Here is a 23,184-nt window from a genome sequence, read left to right on the forward strand (position 1 = left end):
CTGCTGCTGCAGTTGCGCCTGCTGTTGCAACTGTTGCTGCTGCCAGCGCTTGTATTTGCCCTGATAGGTTGGTGTTCCCCCAGATCCTGCTCCTCCTGTAGCTACAGCAGCAGCATTTGCAGCTGCACTAGCAGCGTTTGCCGGCATTGTCTGCATATTGTTGTTAATAATGGTGCTATTGTTGTTGTTGTTGTGGAAGTGGGCTGCATCCATTACGGTCTCGTAGCAAAAGGCCGCTGCATCGAGTAGCGTAGCCGCATAGTTGCTGCTACTGTTTTGCAAATGGAGTTGCTGATGCTGCTGCTGGTATTGCTGAAGTTGAAGTTGCTGCTGTTGTTGCTGCTGTTGATGTTGCTGCTGTTGCTGGCTGGCAGCCAAAGTGGCTGCTGCTACTGCGGCGAATTATGAATTGGAATTGCGCTTGGTTGGCAGCTAGGACGAACTCGACTGATTCATATTGCCAAACATGTGGGCAGAGAACGATGTCTGGCCGGTGGAGTTGGCCTGTGACGTTGACGACTGCTGCTGCTGCTGTTGCTGCTGCTGCTGCTGTTGCTGCTGCGCCTGCTGCTGCTGGTTGAGCGAGCCACGGCCGTGCTTCGGTATCGGCGGCTGAATGTACTCGTGCCTGGCCAGCGCAAACACATCCATGCGATCCTCCTTGCGATAGGCCAAACAGCCTCGAATGAAACTCTGTTTTTGAGTCGAATAAGAAATATTAATTTGGCAACTAATGGATTATCCCAGTGGAAGACTACAACACCCACCTTGGCCTCATTGGAAACAGTTGGCTTGTTGGAGAACTGCACTTCGGTGGCCTTCAGGATCGTATTCTCCTCGAGGATCGTGGCCTGCGACTGATTGTGACCGAATGGCTTCTTGCCGTAGAGACACTGGTAGAAAATCACGCCCACACTCCACACGTCCACTTTGGAGGAGATCTTTGGCGGATTCTTGCCCACCACAAAGCACTCGGGTGGCAGATACCTATCACCAAATAGGATTGAAATTGAAAAGTCATTTACAAAGTCCCATTTGAAATCATAAACAAACAAATAGACAAACAACCACCCACCAGTAAGTGCCCGCTCCCTGGGAGGTCAGATCCATGCCGTGATCGGGATTGTAGTTCTCGTCGTCCATCACCTTCGACAGTCCGAAGTCGGTGATCTTGATCTCGCCGCAGACATTGCCCTCGGTGAGCAGAATGTTGCCGGGCTTCAGATCGTAGTGGATAACTGGAGGCTTAATCTCATTTAGATACTTGAGTGCAGATACAACCTGAGGGATTAAATGGGAAACGTTAATACTCAAGGTTTGAAGTTTAGCAAAATGGTGGGGTATAGTATATAACTCACCTGCATTATTATCGAGCGCGCTTCACGCTCGGGTATAGTCTTATGTTGCTTCAGATAGAAGTCCAGATCGTGGCCATCGCAGTATTCGAGCACCGTGCAAAAGGAATTCGCATCGATCTCAAAGACATCGTAGAGCTTGACGACCCGCGGATGATCCAGCGCCTTGTGAATGTTGTACTCCCGCAAAGCGTGTCTGATTTTTTTGTTTGTGGGTAATTAGTGGGGTTTTCAAACGAGGGAAGACTTTAGTAAAATGTTTTTCATAAGAGCAAGCCCACCCATGTTACTGTGGCCTATGTTTTGTGTTTCGTTTCAGTTAAAGCAAGTTTATTAAGGCTCTTTTTATATTCCTAAAACAAAAGCCTGATTTTATCTTTCCATATTTCAGTTACATTTTATTAATTTAAACGTGACTTGCAATTGAATGGCGAAATATTCAAACCATGATTTAATCCATATGCTAACTTGATCTACTTTTCATTGTAAAATTGTATTAATATAAACGTGACTTGCAAATAAATGGGTTAATATTCAATCCCATGATTTAATCTATATACTTTTTACATTTACTTTTACAAAAGCTGCTAGCTTGATCAACTTTACAACAACTATATCCGTATGCTAATGCTAATCAATCATTGACTTTTCCTGCTCATCTGTTTACTACTCACTTGATATAATTAGCTTTCTTATCCTCCTTCCAATCCTTGTTTAATTGGTGCACCTTACATGCGACATAGCGTTGCTCCTTGAGGTCGAAGGCCTTGTGAACCTCTGAGAAGCCGCCCTTGCCCAGCAGCATCAGCAGAAGATAGCGATCGTTCAGCACGGGATGGTTGTTGAAGCGGGACTAAGTAATACGTGAATTAAATATAATCCACAAATAAGTTATATCTCTGGCTATGCTACATACCTGATCCTCGTTGAGTATCCGCTTGAGCTCTCGGATGTGCAAATTGCGCTCCCGCTCCAGCTTCTCCATCTCCAGTTGCAGGTCGGCGTCCTCCTTCTTGAGGGCGTTCTGCCGCAGCTTGAGGATCTCATCGTACTCGTAGTACTCCTGCGCTGTGTACGCCCCCGATACGGGATCCGGCTTGAGGAACGTGCCCGAGTCCGAACAGCTGCCGCTATCGTTGCCGCCCAGTCCACCGCCTCCTCCTCGATCCGAGAGTCGATCGCCGACGCCGCCCGAATTGCCGACATTGCCGCCCGAGCCGCCGCCGCCGTTGTGCAGCAATTGAGCCTGATTGGCCTGGGTCGAGTTGCTGCGCGACAGACCACGTCCTCCGCCGCCGCCGCCGCCACCGACGCCGCCAACGCCGCCAACGTTGCCGCTGCCGCTGCCGACGCCACCGCCAACGGCACCGCCACCGATTGCGCCCGCATTGTTGCCACCCAGACCGCTGTCGACGCTGCTCACGCCGCCGGCTGTGCCGCCCAGGCGATCACTGCCCGGTCCGGTCACCACGCCGCCCGTCAGTTGCGAGGAATCGTTCGAGTTGGAATTCTGCTGCTGCTGCTGCTGCTGGTGCTGCTGTTGCTGCTGCTGCTGCTGGTTGTTCTGGTTGCTGTTGTTGTTGCGCTTGCGTCCGGACTCCGCCGGACGCTTCTTCATCAGCTGCTTCTTCTGCCGGTCGATCTCCTCGCGCTCGGCAGTGATCTCCTCCTGCCGCCGACTTAGCTCCTGGAACGCATAGCCGTCCGTCCAGTTCTCCTGCAGATTGTTAAGAGAAGAACAGAGAGGGTGGGTGGGTTATTAATAAATGTGCATTGATTTAGGGGAAAGAACCAGCCAATCGACGGTCTCACCTGGAATGTGGCGCCCACTCGCTGGGTGACAAACTGGCCGAGTCTGAGGCGATTCTGCATGCACTTCTGTCGCGCCTCCTTCTTCTCAATGCTGCTCTTCTCCTTCAGCAGCTTCTTGACCACATCGATGCACTTGGCAATGTGCGACTTGTGCTGATCGATCGTCTTCTGGTTGCCGACAATCTGGCACTTTTGCTCGTCCGACAGGCGCGTCATTTCGTCCAGCTTCACCTTGCCCGACTCGTGTTCCGCCTCGCGCTCCTGCAGCTCGTGCAGTGACACCTCCGTCTGTGTGGCCTTGCTGTACGATTGTATGATTGCCGTTGGCATGGCCATTGGCGGTGGCGGTGGCAGTGGTGGCCCCACGCCCACATTCACACTCACGCCTACGCCCACTCCGACCATGCCCACCACTCCCAGGGAGCCGAGCTGATGCGGATGCGCGGGCACAACGGATGCCGTCGATGTGGTCGGTGGTCCCAGTTGCTGCTGCTGCTGTTGCTGCTGTTGTTGCTGCTGCTGCTGCTGCTGTTGCTGCTGGGACAGGGGCGTCTGTTGCTGCTGCTGCTGCTGGATGGAGGCTAGACTGAGTGGATGACCACCCAGGCCGACGACCACGTGTGGAGGAACCATTTGATTGGAAGTCTGTTGCTGCTGCTGGCGCTGCTGCTGCTGCTGCTGCTGCTGCTGCTGTTGCGCCTTGCTGGAGTTGACATAGTGAAAGTCGGCGGCTCCCGGTGGCTGCTGCTGTTGCTGCGACGTCTGCGTTTGGGGACTAGCTGGTGGATACAAGGCGTAGGCGCTGCTCGTCTGCACTTGCACCTGATTGCCAGCGGCAACTCCTCCTGCATTGCCGCCCGTCGCAACAACACCGCTCGTCTGTTGCGCCGTTTGTTGCTGCTGCTGCTGCTGTTGCTGGGCGGATGAGGGCGACTTGCTGCCGCCTCCCGTATGCGATCCGCGGAGTCCGGCAGTGTTTCCGCCAGCACCGCCTGGCACACCTACGCCAACGCCCACGCCCGTTTGCTGCTTATTGAAGTAGTCGTTGATCTTCTTGTTGTCGCTGACGGGGAGCATGAGGCGGGCGCTCTTGCCGCCGCCACTGCCGGAACCGGAACCGGCTCCGGATCCTCCACTGCCGGCGCCACCGGCTCCGCCGCCACTGCCCGCCGAGCCACCCAGGCGATCGCCCATGTTCAGGCTCATGTTCACCTTGGGCATATCACGAAAGGCCAGGGATTTGCCCTTCAGGCTGCTGTTGTTCACCACTGTGGCTCCTGCTCCGCCGGAACCACCGCCACTCCCCGCCTCGTCCGCACTGGTGTGCGGCATTTTCCGCTTCCGTTTCCGCTCCGCTGGCGTTCGGGGTTTGGCCCCCACCGCCGCCGGCACCACCGATGTCGTCGTGGTCGTTGCGGCCGTCAAATAGGCCATCTCACCTCCGTTATTGGAGTGCTGTGGCGGCGGCGGCGGTGGCTGTTGCATTCCCAGGGCGGGCGGAAAGGCGGGATGTTGTTGCTGCTGCTGTTGCTGTTGGATGGCTGCTGCTGCGGCGGCGGCTGCTGCTGCAGCTGCTCCTACGGGCGTTGCTACACCGCCACTCAGCATATCATTGACATCCTTTTCGCTGTGCGAGGAGCCAGTGCTCATATTAGAGTCCGGATTGCTGCTACCCTGATGCAGCCCCTGCAGCGACTGTTGCTGCTGCTGGTGGAAGTGCTGCTGCTGGTGGAGCTGCTGCTGCTGATGCAGTTGCTGTTGCAGCTGATGCGGATGCTTGTGCAGGTGCTGCAGATGCTGCTGCGGAAGTATCTGCTGCTGCTGCTGCTGTGGCGCCTGCTGCGGATTCTGTTGCTCCTGCTGCTGCTGCTGCTGCTGTTGCGACTGTTGTTGGTTGCTGTGATGGTTGGCAAAATGCTGCTGCTGCTGTTGCGGGGGCGGGGGCTGCTGCGGCTGCTGCTGCTGCGGCGGTTGCAACTGCTGCTGCTGATTGGGATGGTGGTGACTTAGGGCCGAAGTGGTTTGCGGGGCCATCTGCAACTGAGCGCCGGCGGACATCTGCAAGTGAAATTAAAGAATAACAAAAATTAGTTAAAATCAACGGCAATTTACTATTGAAGTATACATTACATAAAGTAGAAACTATAATTATTCTTACTTATTTCAAATGAAACAAAAGAAAAAGGTTATATGACCTTAAAGTTCGACACCCTGATTTTTTAAATGCTTTCAGATTGTTAACTTTTAACCTTTTTTTTTAATTAAATAATTTTTTTAATCATATGTTATAGAGGAACAATTTTTATAACGTAATGTTTCACCACATATGTCAATGTGTTGAGGTATTTCGGTTTTCATTTGGGAAAATTTAATATTTATGATGCATTTTCAAGACATTAATTTTGTATTGTTTTAAAAAACGTTGCCGCCAATTAAGATTTTTAGATAATTGCTGAACAATTTTTTTTTCCAATTGTTAATTTTCACCTTTAATGGATATTTGTTTTAGCTAAGCCTTTTCTCTATCTCTCTCTTTCTCCCTCTCTGACCGCTTTGTGCACTTTGCAACACTGATGCCGCTTTTGTTTTGCTCCGCTGCTTCTTTCTTTTCGCATTTGTTTTTGCGCTTCTCTTTCGCTTGGTCGAGAGAGTGCTGCCACATGCGCGGCATTTGCGACCACTACGACTAGGTGGCAACCCCGGGGGCGGTGGCAACAAAAGAGACGACAAAGAAGATTGTGCAAAATATGCGAGAACGAGTGCGAGTGGGACAAAACGAGAAAGCGGCATGCGTTTGCGAGAGTGTAAGAGTGCAAGGGAGACAGCAACAGCGACAGAGAGCGAGAATGCAGTGGCATGTGTATATGTATGAATGTGTGTAATGTTTTATCAAAAAGCAAAGCGTAGACAATGAAAAGGAAAATGTTGAAAAATTTAACTAGAAATGAAAATGGCTACTCCTTAACTACTTATGTTTTCAACATTTTTTTTTGTTTTTTTATGTGCACAAATTTTACTTGACAACTTTTATTTTACTTTTCATTAAATTTATTTTGAACATTTTCAATTTTTATGGTCACAAAATGCCGTTCACCTTTTTTAAGCGCCGCATATTTTTCTGCACACACATACGTGGCTGCGGGTGCGTGGGTATGTGTATGCGTGTGTGTATGTTTGGATTTTCACATTCTATTACAATATTATCACATTTGGTTTTCTTTATTTTTGCTCATTCGTTTAGTTTGCACTAATTTTACACATTTGTCTAAATGCTTTCCTGTATATAGATATACCGTATATATATGTACATATATATTATAAACCGTGTTTTATTCCGATTTTTTTGCATTCGCTCTCATCGTGCGCGTGTGTGTTTGTAAAATGGTAACGAGCAGAGTGAAAGAAAGAAGAAGAAGGTGCAAACACACACAAGAGAGTTAGCAAAAGCCAACAAGAAGAAGAGCGGCGAGAGCGAGAGAGCGGCGAGAGCGAGTTCAACTAATCGCTCATTTGCAAAAACGAAAAAAATAAGACCGAAACGAAAAACGGGCAGAATTTACACTACAATTAATCCGATTGCTTCTTCCTCTTTTACTTTATTTAGTGTTTTATTTTTTTCGCGCTTTTGTGTCGTCTTTTTGGTTTATATAGATTTTTGTGCGCAACTTCCGAGCGCGCGTTCGTTTAAAAACAACAGCGAAAGCAAACTACACACGCCGCCAAACTACAACTACAACTACAAAACGGGCGTCGCGGCGTTGCAGCTTCTTCTTCTTTCGCTACTGCTGCCTTCCATTCCATTCCACCGAACTGAACTTCCAATCCAAAACGGAACGGATAGCATAGCAGCTGCTGTTTTGTGGGAGCGGGAGGGAGAGGGGGAGAGTGGAAAAAGAGGAGACAGAGAGAGACAGCCGGCGTCTTTGTCAATTCGCGAGCGACGACGCCGGCAGAGGGCGCCATTGCCACCACACCACACCAGCACATACATCAGCAACAGTGCTGCCCTCGTCCATAAAATAAAATATAGCTATAAAAAAACAATCTAAATTTAATAAACAAAAAATTTAACTTTGAGTATACACAAAGACAGTGATAAAGGCACATTCAACATCAAAAAGTATTTACCGCAAGCTTATTCTTTATAACTTCTCATTTAATCTGTATCTGTGACTACAATTTTTGGCTGGTAAACTATAGGTCAGGGCTTGGCTATATATCACAATGAGTCAAAATAAATATGCTCCCGGATAATAATCGAGTTGTGTGTGGCGCCAACTACCGCAAAATGTACTTTTATGCTAAAATAATGGTCAGAATTGAACTATTTCTGTACGAGTCGATAAGTATTGACCGTATAAACAGAGTGACAAGGCAAATTAGTGGGCGTGGCCACATTTAGAACAAAAATTGCGCTGCGTAGGCAACCCTAGAATATGCATTTTAAATCACAAATGTTTCCTAGGTCCCTACGTTCATACCAACAGACAGACGGATATGGCTAGATCGACGACTCGGCTAATAATCCTGATCGAGAATATGTTTACATTATAGGGTCGGAAACGCTTCTATATACGTGTTACACACTTTTCAACGTTATTGTATTCGTATAAATATATAAACTTTATTTTTTAAGTACAAATTTAAGCTTTCAAATTATTGTATAACAAGAGCTATAAAATAGCCAAGTATTCAACTCTATAGGGAAACACAAAATATCATAAGGAATTAATTAAGAGTGGAATGGGGGAAAAAAAAGTAGTGCAATGCGTTCCAATGGCCAGTTAATTGGTTAGCAGAATATTACAAAGTACAGAATAGGAATATATTTTGAGGGGGCTAGAAGGAAGACGGGGAATAAATAAGCAAATAGAACGCTGTCTGGGTGCTTTTGTTCGATTCGTAGAGCATAAATATTTGTGCATTTTGATACCCCTACAATATGCGTACATTTCGTAGTGCAAACACACAATTTATCGGGACAGAAATAGGATACTGACCGTGCTTCTGGGAATAAGAACTACAAGACCAAGAAATACATTTTATATTCGGTAAAAGTTTTCAGTTTCGGAAATAACCAGATGTTGTTTACCATGGGCCGCGTTTATGAATTTCACAATTGGGCGTTATCAGAATGAACATTTTGTTGCCGATCGAATAATTCAGAATAATTTAAGTACTTTTTATGTAGCAAAACAAGTTTTTAAATAGTGTTTTGCAATCTTACATCAGGTTTTTTTTCTTATAAACAATTTACAGATTAAAATTAACATAATTTCTATTTTGAGTAGAGTGGTTTTTCCAGAACATTTTGGAGGTTTGTATGTGTATGCAATATTTACAGAGTCTGCTAGTTTCCTTATCATTATTTTTATCAAATGTTTTTACTTTATAATCTTGAATATTTTTGGCTATTTTCTGTGTTTCATATTTTAAAATTCCAGATTGTGTTAACTTTAGGAGCAAAATTCGTGTATATCCTTCTGTAGCTCACCCCTTATTTGTATAAGTTATGTACAATTTTGGAGTTACAGAAATTTCACCGCAGCTGCAATATTTTAAGATTACATTTGAACGTGTAAAGATATTCATGTTTCCTTCTTCGCTTTAATGTTCATCTAGTTCTCCCCTTCTTTATTTTCTTCATCTTGTTTAGACAACAGCTGTCGCATGATTGCCGTTTATTCCCGCTGCATAAGGCAAGGGTAAGGCGAAGCGGGAAAAGAGAGGGAGAACGAAACATAATCATAAAGAAAAAGCTGGAAAAAAAGTCTTGCCAAACATGGCCAAAGCATGAAAATTGTAACGGCCAGCGAAACACGAAATTGGCAACACCGAGAAACTGAGAAAGACGAGCGAAAGAAGGGGACGAAGGAGGGACTAAGAGGGAGAAAAAACGAGACGAACGAAAGCCAGACAATGAAATGAACTGATGATAACAAGGGGATGGGGAGAAGGAGAAGAATGGGGGAATAAAAGAGTGGCAACGGAGGAGCAGAGTGAGGAAGGGGCGAAAAGGAGAAGCGCAAAGCAAAGCGACAAACGACGACGACTTAATTTTTGGGGCTTGCCTTTGCCTCACGTGCGCGTGAATGAGATAAATCTATGATGATGATTATGCTCCGTGCTGCAGTGCGAAAGGGAGAGGAAGAGAGGTGCATGCGAAAAGAGCAGAGGAGCAAATGTGGAATGGAAATACGGACCAAGTTGGAATGGAATGGCACACCGAAAAAAAAGGGATCTGTAAAATCATATTCTGAAAAATAAGTCATTACAACTAACAGGTTTTTTATGGTATCAATAAATCTAAAAACAAATAAACATTTGATTTAAAACATTTTGTGTTCAAATAAAGGATTTCATGTTCAAACTTAATGTATTTGGAATTTGAAATTATATTAAATGAATTATTATACAGTCCTTTTAAAGGAAATGATAATGAAGAATAAAAATTTGTCAAAAATCATCAATTTCTTAATTTTACCATTCACATTTTTCTCTGTGCACAGCATAAAATAGGGGATAGATGAATAGGGGTCTGGAATGATGACAAAGGGACAGGGAAGAAGGAAGCAAAAGAGCGGAAGAGAAACGCAAGTGGGTGGTTGGGCGTTGTGTGGGTGTGGCACAAAAACCAACGGAACTCACATGCATTACGCATATGCATTTCTTATTGAGAGAAAATCTCGAAAGGAGAGAAAAAGAGAGACGGATAAAACCACGATGGGAGAGATGATGTGGAGACACATTCCTATAGTTTTGCACGCCTTTTTTTAGTTTTGGATATTTATAATTGGTGTTTTACAAAATTATATATTTTTGAAGATTTCTTTCAAATGCAAAAAGTTTAGTAAGCCTCTTATAACAAAAAAAATATGTGCATATGTGCAACTTTAGTTTCCCCTTCATTAAAAATAACTAAAAGTGAGTATAGAATACATATGTACTTCTATTTAGTAGGATGAATGCATAAATAAAGTTTATTATTTGTTCCTTAGCATTGAAAAAATAGTTTATAAAACTTTACTGTCCAGTTGCAGTTCAACAAAACATAACCAAAGCGAACCAGTTTAGTTTTTTTTTTTTTTGGCAATATTGTTGATAAGACAGAGTTGGTTTATTCGTAAGCCTGTAAATGTGTTTTTTTTTTTAAACTGGTTTGGTCTGATGTCCCAAAGAGACGTTGACTTCAAACCAAAGAAAAATTAAGAAAAACAAAAGAAAAGGCAGAAGAAACTGCAATAATTGAAAATGAAGCAAAAAACGTTTTATTAATATCCCAAGAAAATCTACATAGAAATTATAATGAAATGATAAAAAAGAAATGAAAACTAAAACGCAAACACAAACACAAAGCAAATACAATTGAAATCAAAGCACAGAAAAAACCACGGTAAAAACACATCGAACCGCAACTCGGCTCGACTGCGCCGCCGGCATCGCTGTCCTCGCTCTGCTTGCCGCCTCTGCTGGCGTTTTAACAGTTTAACAGCTCTGTTAGGAAATCGTCGATGAGTCAAGGTCGAGAGACGTCACGCAAATTTTCGTTTTCATTGCCTTCTGCCCACAGACAAAAATGTACAACAACAACAAATAGCGAGAGCGTGTGCACACACACACACACATGCAATCGCACATTCTGTTTTATTTTTAGACACGAATGACAAGCCGAAGAGGAAACGAAGTTGCACGAGAGAGTAAAAATGGGAGAGAGAGAGGGCTAAGAAAAGAGCGCAACATCTGCTACAAAAATGAATGAATAAAATTGTTCGCTGTTGTTGCTTTAAATTCAGGCTATTGAAAATGGTTGGCAAATTAAATATAAACATTTCTAAATAGGGGGAAATGAATTTAGCGCTATCATACAAAGCACTTGATTAACCCATTTCAAAAGGCAAGGTATGCGACATTTTTATTTTTTTGTTTTGTATAAACTTTGATTAAAATCAGAATTAATCTAATAATTAGTGAGGTTTTTAAAGCAGTTTATTATGTTTTCTTTCTTTCGTGTTTGAGATTTGCATTCGAAGAACAAATTAAAATTGTTATGTATTATTAATCGTAGTAAATTAAGGTAGTTCAATAATACAAAATGAATTAAAAAATGTATTTAAATTTGTAGTCAGAGTATTTTAAAGAACTTCTAGCTATATGTTTTCTATAAATAAATGTTTTATTTGCTGTGTGCCGAGAGTTATTTGTTTGGTTACCAGTTTAATTTTGTGACAACTGTGTTTTTATCAGTTGTGGCTTCCCTATAGTAATAATAAGTATATGTATACATAGTGGGATCACACTAATATTCGTTTTTCTTTTTTGTTTCAACTTCAAACGCGTATTAAGAGTTTAAAACTAACATTGGTTGACTCATTATGCCATCGATAAATACGAGATTTGCCACTCCTTTTGTGGAAATCCAGTCCCAAATCATTACACTTCATACGCCGTGTTTTACAGTTGGTCTCAGGTGTTTTTTCCCCAGCTCAGTATTAGATTTCCGCCAAACAATAGTCTTGCATTCACTGCATTTGAATTTGCTTTCGTCGAGGAATATTACATCGTCCCACCAGCTTTGGTCCTTTTTGGAGTACTCCTGGTCAGACTTATTCCTCAAGTTTCGGTTTACTTATATTCCATTTTTAAAATTGTGTTTTTTCTTTATCTTATAAATTTTATTCCCTTTTGAAGTTGAAAAAACCAATACCGAAAATTAATGTGATCCACTGTATATATATGAATATATCAATGGAATATGCATGAATGTAGTTTAAATTGTTTCTCCTAATTCTTCAACTTTTTATCGGTGTTTCTATTCTGATTTCGAACTTGTTAATTCCCATCGGGTTAGCATTAACATAGTTTAGTTTTCGTTGTTTTAGGTTTTTGATGTGGCCCAAATTTGCGAACGTCGCTGTTAACGCAGGCAGCGTAGACGACGCAGGCTGGGCGCTCAGCACAGAGCGCTGTTATTCGCTCTCACCTCTCTTTATATCTCGCTCACTCACGAATAGCACGTGCACGGGCGAGAAACCGCTTAATGTAAACAGAGAAAAAAAGAGAGAGGGAGAGAAGAAAAAAAGAAAAAAAAAAGAAGAAAACCAACAAACACTCACGCTTTTTGTTAATTTGCGGCCACTGGCCGTTTTGTTGTTGCTTTTGCTGCCGTTACTCGCGCTGCGGCTGCGTTTTCTTGCGGCGGCAGAGGCGCTGGCGGAGGCTAACATTATGTTGTTGCCGCTGTTACTGTTGCTGTTGTTATTGTTGTTGTTAATGTTATAGTAGTTGTTGTTGCTATTGCTGCTACTGTTGTTGCTGTTACTATTGTTGTTATATGTTATTCTTGTGGCACCTATTTGAATCGTTTGATTTTGCTGCGCTGTCTGAAATTGCTGTATTTCTGGTATAATCGGTAATCGTTGTATTTGTTGAAACTGTAACTGTTGTATCTGTTGTAATTCTGGTATATTTTGCCGACTTTGCAATGTTTTTTGAATAGTTTGTGTATGCGGTAATTCATTAATTTGATGAGAATCAAATATAGGCCTATGTTGTTGCGGTACCGTTTGTGTTTTATGTGCCCGATTTTCTGGTATTATTTGTAACTTGTGTACATCCGGAATTTGATAAGCTTGTGGTTTTTCATTACTACCATTATGCTGAGATTGTGATATTTTCTGTGTTTGAATTGTTAGATGCGGTATTTTATGTATTTGTATTTGTTGTAGTTGCGGTATTTTCTGTATTTGATGTGGTATTAATTGCGGTATTTCTTGGATTTGCCTTAGTTCCTCGTTCTTTCTTCTTTGCTGTTGTATTTGTTGAATTTGCAAATGTTGTCTTTGCTGTTGTAGTTCTTTTATCTCAAGTTGTTGCTGCTGCTGTTGTTGTTGCATTGCTAAAGCGAATGCAGCACAAGGAGGAGAAGGCGTGCAAGACATAACATGTTCGCCCTGTCCAAAAATCTAGAGCTATCTCGCTCTGTCGCGAAACAGCTGACACTTGCCGGCTAAAATCAGCTGCTCTTGCTCTCTCTCTTTATTTTTTGCTTCTTCTCTCTTTCCTTGATACTCTTTGTTACACAAACAAACACACAAATGCACAATAAAAAAAAAAAGTCTCGCTTTTTTTAGACGTTTCTTGTTGTTTATTTCATTGGTTTTTTTTGTTGTTGTAGTAGGAAGATGTGTGCGCGAATTTTTTTTAGCGACACGTCACGTTGCTCGCTCTTTAAGTTTAAGTTCGACACTGAGAGCTAAAGTTGGTTAAAATTGGCAAAACCGAAGCACACACACACGAGCACAGGCCACGCACAAAAAAAAAACAGAACGCGACTCAACGAACGTTGTATTTTTCCCTTTTTTCTGGTTTCTTGCATACAGATATATGTGTGTGTATGTGTAATGTCTGCTAACCGAGTGAACTTAAATTGTGTTTAGCCGACAAAACCAAAACGACACCGACACCACCGCCGTCTGCACTCGAAATGCCGCTGCTCTCGCCCGCTCTCTGCTCGCTCTCTGCTCTCGCTGCTCTCCCGCTCTGCACTCCTCTCTCGCCGTTTCGCGATGCTTCGCAATTGTTCTTGTTGGCACGGCCGACGACTGCGCTGCCCACGGCGACTGCGAAGCCGACTGCGGCGTTAGAAAGCTTGCACATTTATTCAATGCATTGCTTTTACATCTTTTTCTACTATTCATTTTCAACTATTTGTTGTTGTGTTGTGTTTTATTTTGTTTTATTTTATTTTTCCGTTCCTTATTGGTTTCTTATAAATTTCCTTGTTTTACCCAATTTGTTAACCTGCTTAACAAATATTGCTTTTCCAATTTTCACTAAATTCTGTAGTTCAACGCATTTAATTGCTTTCTAAAATGAATTTATTCTTTGAGTTTATTTTAATGTTTTATTAATTCCCTATAGTCTTAAATTTTTTCAATTTCAGGCGCTTTAATTTTTAATGTTAAAATACATTTTTTTCTTTTATTTACTTTTATTATTTTTTTTTAAATGTTTTTTTGCAACGACCAAAATTAAGATGCAAATGGTAACACCTTTAATATTTTGTAATACAAAAGCAACCACAACAAATAAAACCCGATGACCTCGTATTAATTTGTTCAAGTGTTGTTTAATTATAATTATAGCCACAGACAAGACCAACTAAACATGGTCGTTTTTTGCTTAATAACTGTATATAAAAATGTATATAAATGAAATATATAATTATAGCTCGAACTTTCTTATATTAACCTTATTTTATATATTTTCCAGGGGAATTGTGCAAAAAATTGTATTTTGTTGTTGAAAAGTAAAAATAGCATAAAGATTACCTATTGTTTTGGCAATATATTGCCACTTTTGTACCGTAATTTGTACGATTGTTTACGATTAACCGGTATTTTGTCAGAAAAACATAGTTTCCCCCTTTTTATTTGTTTTATATATTTAAATTAATTATTAAAAAACACAATTATAATGATCTAAACATTGTTGAACTTAAAACATAGTTGAAAGAGGAAAACCCTTTTCAATGTACTTAAGATTTATTTTATAATTCCACAACCCTACTATAATTTTAAACAAATCTGTATGCAAATGTGGCAAAATCAATTAGGCACAATGAAATGAAATGAAATGAAATTCAAGACGAAAATAAAATTACGTGCCCATACACAACAAGAGTCATTGGCATATGGGAATGACGTGATATATGCTATAGGCTATATACATATGTACATACTCACTTTTGCATATTTCGGTATTCGGTTTTCAGCAATGAACATGAAAAATAATTAACTCTCTGGCCAGCAGTTTTCACTGGTTTTTCGTTTTCTTTTTTTTTCTTTAGTTTTTTTTTTCCGTCGATTTTTCCTTAGTTTTAAATGGATGAGTTGTGTTTGAGAGTTGCACTTTTCTTGCGATTCGTCGCTGATTTTTCCTCTATTTGATTTGTGCAACTTTCCCCCGAAACAAGCCAACAACACAAATGTGCCAGTGCCAATGATTAACTTTTTCTATACACCTCTACCTATTTTTCTTATTTTATTTTTGCATACATGTGAGATAGTTAGAGTGTGTATATGTGGACATACATATGTACATACATATGCTTTCCCAGGTCCCCGAAAAATAAAAACCAAATGTCAGCTGACGTAATCGCGCAGCATAACAAACAAACAAAAAAAAATAATAAGAAAAAAATCAAAGATTCGGTGTATAAAACAAAAGTTTTGTGAATTGGGCGCGCGTGTGTCGTCGTCAAGTTGAGTCAATCAACAAATACACACGGACGCCTATATAATCGTCAGAAGTGCACATACAACTACAGTGGAAACTCTTCGAATTGAAACCAATTTAATATTTTATATATTTACTTATTTTTCATTTACTAAAACCTTTTTTTAAAAATATTTTTTAATATTTATATGTCTTATAATCCTCCCGATCATTGGTGACTAACTAATAGATAAGGATCCAATATATGTATCTTAGTTTTTTTATTTAACTTCTGATATTTAATCAAAAATAATACAATATCTGATAGTTTACTGTATATTAACACATACTTATACATACATACATATGTACATGCATAATTGTAAATTGTTAAGCAGTTGTCGCACAATCAGAAAAAAAGAGCAAAACAGAGACACTAAAAGTCGAAGAAGACGAGGCAAAAGTGAGAACGAGATAATCGGGAACAAACAAAAGGAAAATGTTATCGAAGATGTAAAATGGCAAAATCTAGAAGTATGTATGCATGTACATGTGTATACTTTTTTACGATTTCAATCAACTAGGTCAACTGAAAAAGATAAGAAAAATATAAAACAAATTATCGAAACATTTTTTTCGCCATTTTATTTTTAGACCTTCCTAATTGGACTTTAATTCGCCATTTCCGATCAGAAATACTTAGAAAATCTCGTAATCAATTTAGAATTTATTAATCTGTATAAAAGCTTTGTGAGTTAGAAATAGAGAAAAAAAATGCTTAAAATATGCGTCAAGCTTTTTTGACGTTTTATGGGTTTGTCTTTGTTTGCCGTTTTTGCCTTTTGTTGTTTCCCTTTTGATAACGAATGGCGAGCGAAATAAAACAAAAGAGAGCGGCCCATAAAGAGCACCGAGAGCGAGAAACAACAAATTAACTTGCCGCGAATGCTAAAACAAAACAATGTCGAAAAAAACATAGATAACTTGCTAGAGAAAGAGAGAGAAGAGAAAGGTAACAAACTGCACAAGTGTTGCTTACTAAAGAAGCGCATTTCTGAATATAAAAAAACAACCTAAAGGTATTTCGTTTTAATACTTTTGACAAGCTTATTATTGGATTTTTTGTCTAACGTAGTTTTAAATCAAAATTTTATTTTTTTGTTGAGCTATTTTAAATCTTTTGGCTCAGTATTCAGTATTAAATGGTTTGGCTGCTAAATTCCAATTGTCAAGTTGCACCTGCTTCTTTAATGAAAAAGGCTAGTTCCAGCGGGAAAACAGCTGAGCGGGCAGCGCTTTTACTCTCGCAAAGTCGCGAGAAATCGACGGCGTCTAATTATGCTGCACCAACAAATACAACTAAAACAAAAACAACAAGCATGGAACGCGAAGGAGGGAGAGCGACCCAGTCAGTGGAATACAACAACAACAACAGGCGACGACCCACGACAACAAAAAACTCAGCGAGTGACGACGAACGAGTTGCTCTCGCCCCCTCCCTTTTTACCCACCTCATCTCGCGCACACTTTAAAAACAGTTTAATTTACTATTTGAGCAAACGCGAAATGCAAAAACAATGAGCACACACACACACAAGCACTCGGAAATAAAAAAAGAAAATAAAACGAATAGAGGAAAAGAGTGTCGGAATAAAATAAATAAAAGACAACCGAACTGACGTTTGACGATGTGTCGTCGTTTTCGCTTTGCGTTTTCTTTCTGCCCGTTTCTTTACTTTTTTCGCTTCTTTCGTTTTCCTTTTTGGTTTGCGCTTCGTTTGGGCTGCGCGTGTTTTTCGTTTCAGTTATTATTGAGACTAAAAATGCGGCGTGAGATTTGATTGTGAGTAAGCGCAACGCAAAGCGCAAATCGTCGACAAGCAGCGATGTCGACCGAGGCAATGACGCCGGCAGCGACGTTGGCAGAGTACGGCTCACACGACAACAGAAAAACCTAGTAGTAGTAATAATAATAAAAGGCGACGACAGGGAAAATTCACAAAAAGTAGAGCCCAAGAAAGACGAACGAAAAAGCTTGGGCAAAAAGTTGAATACCCTGGAAAAACCATCAAATATTTTAGAGAAAATTGTAAGTTTTAATTTTTTTTGTTAAGATTGTCCCGTTTTTCCTTAGATGACCTATACATGTCCTTTACATTCATAATTTAAAACGGTGTATTTATAAATATACATACATACATATGTATGTATGTATGTACATTTATTTTATTCTTTTGGTTAAGGGTTTAAGATTTTGAAGATTTAATTAATTTTAAAAATATTTGCCGCATTAGTAATTTTAGAATTCTACTTTTGCATTCCACTTACATATATTATATAATGAACTATAAGGATATTCAATATTTATTGTCATAAAGTTTTTAAAGGGTGCAAAAAAACACAATTGTTTGAAAATGGAACAGAAAAGATAGAAGGGCAGTGGGATGTTTGGGTTCGCCAAAGATGGTCCAAACCGATACAACGGCGAATGGGCGTTCGGGCCGAAAGCCAGACGAGGGGCGTGGCACACAGTCATCACCGAGAAAAAAACGTTTTAAATTCACCTTCTCCTTTTTTTTCTGGCTGTGTTGTCGGGCACTGCAAATATTTCATGTGAGGTAATCGACTTTGTCAACGTGAACCGTTTTTGTGTTTATCAAAAATTTATAAAAATACTCGGCAAAACAAATCGAAACAAAACAAAACCGAAAATCGCCAAAAAGTCAGACAAAGAAGCAAAAACAAGAAACATTACCGCATCTGTTGGTATGAATAATATGTCCTATTTTTTATTTTTCTTATATGTTCATACATACATACATACAAATATATGTGCATACATACATACATACATACATACATAGGTGAGAAATCTTGACAAAAATTTCACTTCTCAGGCGAATGGAATTTTTGAGGACTATTAAAAAGAATAAAATTAAAACGAAAAACTGCAGGCGCTGCGGCAATTAGTTTATTTTTAGAACAGTTCAAGAGGGCAGGAAGAAGAGGAGTAAAAAAGAGCTGGTACAACATGAAATAAATAGGAAGCCAAGAAATGGGGGGATAATAAATATAGAGTAGTCGGATGGTATATGTGGCATATACGGAATGGGAGGTCTTTGAGTTAACTTCATTATTCTTATCAATGGCAAAAAGTCGGTGTGATACTTATGTATGCAGTAGTACTGTATATATATGTATGTATACATATGTACATATGTATGTATGAAAACAAGTACATTATGTACGCAAATTGTGGTGTGGGGGGAAGAGAAAGATAACGAATGCAGAGGAAGCAGTGGGAAAATGAAAATGGGGGGAATACAACACAGATTGAGGTGGCTACTGTTCTACGAATACTCGGCACCACATTCCCTTTATTTCGATAGGCAATTTTGCGACAAAATCAAACTAAGAATCTTTTTTGTCAGTTTTACCTGTTGTAACTGTTATAATACTGTGTGACTAAACTACTAATTGATTTACGTTAACAAAAGTTTCTTGACGTTAAGTTCCTTTATGAACTGTTATACAGATAACCTTGAATTGTTTGCACAACTGTTATACAAAAGCCTCAATTGCTTTTTCGGCTACGTTTTGTTTTCTTTGTCCTTAGAAGCTGTGCTTTTTGAAGTCAGTATTTTAACATACCACCTGGATGTTACACCGAAATCGACAAAATGAACACCTTAATCGATTTGTCATTGAAACAAACTGCTTTGTTGAAAATGAGATACAAATTACGAATTCGAGGATGAGCTTATTGTTCAAGTATAGAGTATGGAGGGGGATGGGGGATGGGGTATGGGGGATGGTGGTGGTGTTGACTCAGGGCCCCGTGCGATTTGTCCGATTCTTTGGCCCCTCATCTTTATCGGGAGTTGCGCTTTAATCGCATTTCGCTGTCATCGTGTGACAGTTGTCGGGACAGACGGACGGCCAGAAAAATCGAGAAAAGACACGACGAGACAGGATAGCCTTCGATTGCCTTTTGGCTGTGGGTTAAACGCAACCCGTTTTCCTGTAAATCGGTTTATACTATACATATCGTATATATGTATGTAGGTATGTATGTATATGACACATTATGCATGTGTGTATGTACTATGTACTGTACATGTACGCATTATTTATTGATCAGTTCTGCTTTGCTTTGATTTTTTTTTTTCTTTTTTTTTTTTTTTATTTGCGTCTTTCCCAATGCCTATTGAGTTATTGATTTTGATTCCCATTTTTTGTGCCCCTGGATTCCCGTCCCCTTATCTTGCAGTTTTTTTTTATGTAACCATATGTACACTATTAAATGGGAGAATCTATAGAGGTGTGTGCTCTTTATATAGCCTTTGCTTTAGAACGTTGCCCTCAACTTTGCTGTTTGCTCGCCGCTGAGCTTTTCAGATTTTGTTGCTGCTCTTTTTATTGCCATTGAAATAATTTGTACTTAAAATTGTTTAGATAAGATTTAATTAGAGCAAACAATGCAGTAAAGCAAACAAAAACGAAGAAGGAAAAACAAATAATGTAGAAAAGGAACAATTTGGAAAATTTACAAAAATAAATGGGCGGAAAAAATAACGTGATTTGAAATAACAACAGAAAAAAAACCGTGTTTTAAAATTAGTTTAAATTAATTAATGAACAACATATATTTATTGTTGTTTTTAAAAGTTTAAATTAATTTATTGAGAAGAATTAATCTACTTTTTTGGTGCTTTAAAAATAGTTTACTGCGTGCAATTTAAAAACGAGAAGTTGCTTTATATTTAATTCATTTAAATGACAATATTTTGTGGTATTTATTATTACGACTTCTTTGGGAAATTACACAAATGTGAATTTCAATACGGTTGTCAAGATTTTCTGGTTTCAGTTTCAGTTGAAATTTCAATCAAAGAGCAACTCGTTAATATTTATCAGTCAGACTACTAATTGTGACATACTTAGTCGTAAATAAGAGAATGCATGTACATGTGTATATCGGGGGTCTGTCTATATATCGGAGCACTATATACAGCGACTACAATAACAACAACAATGAACACACAAGTTGAGAGGCAATGGCGCACTTTAATAATAAAAATCATTCATACGTAATTTCATTGGAATTTCACGCTGCTCTTTCTCTTCTTTTCGCCGTCTTTTTTCGACTTCTTTCGCTGTTTGCTTTGGACCCTGCTTCGGTTTTTCGATTCTGATTGTGCCCTCAGATTCGTTGGCCATTTTTTCTTGATTTTTATCCACGAAGAGTTTGCTTGAAAAGCTTTTTTTCCGACCCAGCCAGCAGCTTCTTTTTGGTCGATGAGTAATGAATTAATAATTATAATAATAATAAAAATAATAATAAAAATAATAATAATAATAATAATAATAATAATAACAATAATAATAATAATAATAATAATAATAATAATAATAATAATAATAATAATAATAATAATAATAATAATAATAATAATAATAATAATAATATAATAATAATAATAATAATAATAATAATAATAATAATAATAATATAATAATAATAATAATAATAATAATAATAATAATAATAAGATATAATAATAATAATAATAATAATAATAATAATAATAATAATAATAATAATAATAATAATAATAATATAATAATAATAATAATAATAGTAATAAATAAATAATAATAATAATAATATATAATAATATAATAATAATAATAATATAATAAATATCACCATAAAAAAATTTTTTTTTTTATATAATATTTGAGTTATGCATTCTTCAAAATCAATATTATATTGATTTAAGATGTACATACTATATACTTTTTGGGTTTATTTATAGGCCAAAGATAAATTTCAAACCCTTTTAGTTGGCAAGTGAGTAAACAAAAACAATTGGTGGTGTCTAAATTAAAGCGTTCCGAAATGTATTCAATGTAATTAAAGCATTTTTTGTATGGATTTTCTAGATTTTGTTCATTGTGTGTTCGACGGGGCGTATGCGTGATGCGTGATGCTTGTGTTTGGTGGTTTTCTGTTACATGATTGGTCTAAGCCATCATCATTGGCTGCTGTCTCAGCTGGTGCACCACCACCTTAACCCCCTAACCCCCCTTCCTTTCCAACCATTTACATCCTCTTAACACCCAAAACCCCACGAGTTTTGCCCTGGCCAAAATTTGCAGCTCACTTTTGGGTTAACGATTAGTGAGTTAGGCATGGGTGGGTTTTAAAGGGGGATGGTGGGTAGTATTTGGATTCCATTTTTGGTAGCCATGTAGCCACTGGAAATGCTTTTCATCTCGCTTGCACTTGTGGCAGCAACACATAGCAACAACATCCGAGTGCAAAACTAACAAAACACCAACAAAAGCAAAGGCAAAGCAGAGCAGAGGATGGGCAAAGGGGCGCTACACTTGGAGAAACTACTTTTATAAACAACACTATTGAAATATAACGCTTAAGAAAAAGAAGCATTTTACGTTTCTAAGAAATTTTAGCTTAAAAATAGGGATCTTTTTAAATTTGTGTTCAACTTGTTTTTAAGCAAAACCTACATTTCAAGTGTATCGGTGGGAAAAAGGCAGTTCAATCATCAGGAGAAGCAATAACAAGCGGAGAAATGCGTGGAAGGGGGGTGGGGGGGAGATAAGTGGGAGTGGGAGTGGGAGTCCGAGGGGCTGTAAAAGTGGGTGTGGCAAAAATGGGGGAGGGGAAAATGGCCTGTCATATACACAGAGGCAAAAACCGAAGCCATAGCAAATATTTCAAACTTGCCTGGAAATATGGAAAGTATGTGTGCGTGTGAGTTGCGTGTGAAACAGCAGTGTTGGTGTGCGTAAGCAGTGTGTGTGTGTGTGTGTGTGTTTGTGTGTGTGCTTTGAGAGAGTTCGTGTTGTTTGGTCCAAATGCATTCGGCGTTTCTGCACCTGCTGCACTCTAAAATCCACTTTTACCCTTCCCCAAAATTTGAGCCTTCTTTTTTTCTACACTCAAAAAAACGATCACTTATAATCATAGTGTTTAATAACAAGTCTTTGTTTGCTTATGCTGAAATCTTACATTTTAGTATAAAAGTAGTAGAAAGTATAACATTTTTATATCATTAAACTATTTATTTTGTCATCTAAAACAATAATTCGATTTTATATCATAACAATTTGCAAAATTTAAAACTGACATTATTTAAAACTAAGGAAATTAATGCAAAGTTTATTACAATTAAATTCTGTGTCGTGGTACATTTTAAAATGCTTTTTTTCTTCTCACTACATTTTTTTTGGCTGTGTATCAATTCCAAAATGGCGGAGTGAATGGAAATGGGGGTGGAGAAGGCTGGAAGGGGGGCGGGGGTGGAAAGTTGGAAGAGGGGGTGGGAAAGTAACCCTCCTGCCCCCATCAACATACATGAATGTGTGCGTGTCTCGCGCTATTTGGCGGAACTCACAAACTTATTGGCTAGCAACGGACCAAAAAGAGTGGCGACGACCAGGGACGTAGAAAAAAAAAAGGGGGGGGGGGTGGATAGAAAAACCCGGACAAAATGGCGGACATGGCCTAGAGACGTGTAAACGAAAGCAACAACAACAACAATAAGGTTGAGAAAATGCTGCCAACGATTGACATTTTCCAGTTTTCAAGTTTTCCACGAATGTTTTGCAGCGCTTTTCCTGCAGCCAAACGAAAATTATTCCACATTTTCCCACAAATAATCAATAGTCAACAAGTTACATGGCTATGAAAATGCCATAATTTAATTAATTGCAACACCATTTAAATTCCATACAAGAAAAACTGCCTTGTTTGAGTTTTGTTTTTTAATAG

General features: G+C 39.4%; 1 protein-coding gene across 10 annotated transcripts in view; it reads right to left on the reverse strand.

The window, feature by feature from the left end:
- Window positions 1–6: 6 nt before the first annotated feature.
- LOC128265047 (alpha-protein kinase 1) overlaps window positions 7–23,184 on the reverse strand; it is a 73,717-nt gene continuing 50,539 nt past the window's right edge. For 5 of the 10 annotated variants that reach the window (XM_053000825.1, XM_053000828.1, XM_053000826.1 and 2 more), the window contains 7 exons: window positions 3,168–5,225; window positions 2,272–3,072; window positions 2,030–2,208; window positions 1,359–1,551; window positions 1,076–1,281; window positions 768–987; window positions 7–693 (listed from right to left, as the gene is read on the reverse strand). In XM_053000825.1, the coding sequence (XP_052856785.1) occupies window positions 433–693; window positions 768–987; window positions 1,076–1,281; window positions 1,359–1,551; window positions 2,030–2,208; window positions 2,272–3,072; window positions 3,168–5,225 (3,918 nt within the window). In that variant the 3' untranslated portion in view covers window positions 7–432. Of the gene's footprint in view, window positions 694–767; window positions 988–1,075; window positions 1,282–1,358; window positions 1,552–2,029; window positions 2,209–2,271; window positions 3,073–3,167; window positions 5,226–6,261; window positions 7,149–12,280; window positions 13,866–14,911; window positions 15,204–17,063; window positions 17,265–23,184 lie in introns of those variants that run through there. The other 5 variants (XM_053000832.1, XM_053000831.1, XM_053000827.1 and 2 more) reach the window with 5 other exon arrangements.

The sequence above is a fragment of the Drosophila gunungcola genome, unplaced genomic scaffold (genome assembly GCF_025200985.1).
Source record: "Drosophila gunungcola strain Sukarami unplaced genomic scaffold, Dgunungcola_SK_2 000090F, whole genome shotgun sequence".
In the NCBI taxonomy this organism is placed as follows: domain Eukaryota; kingdom Metazoa; phylum Arthropoda; class Insecta; order Diptera; family Drosophilidae; genus Drosophila; species Drosophila gunungcola.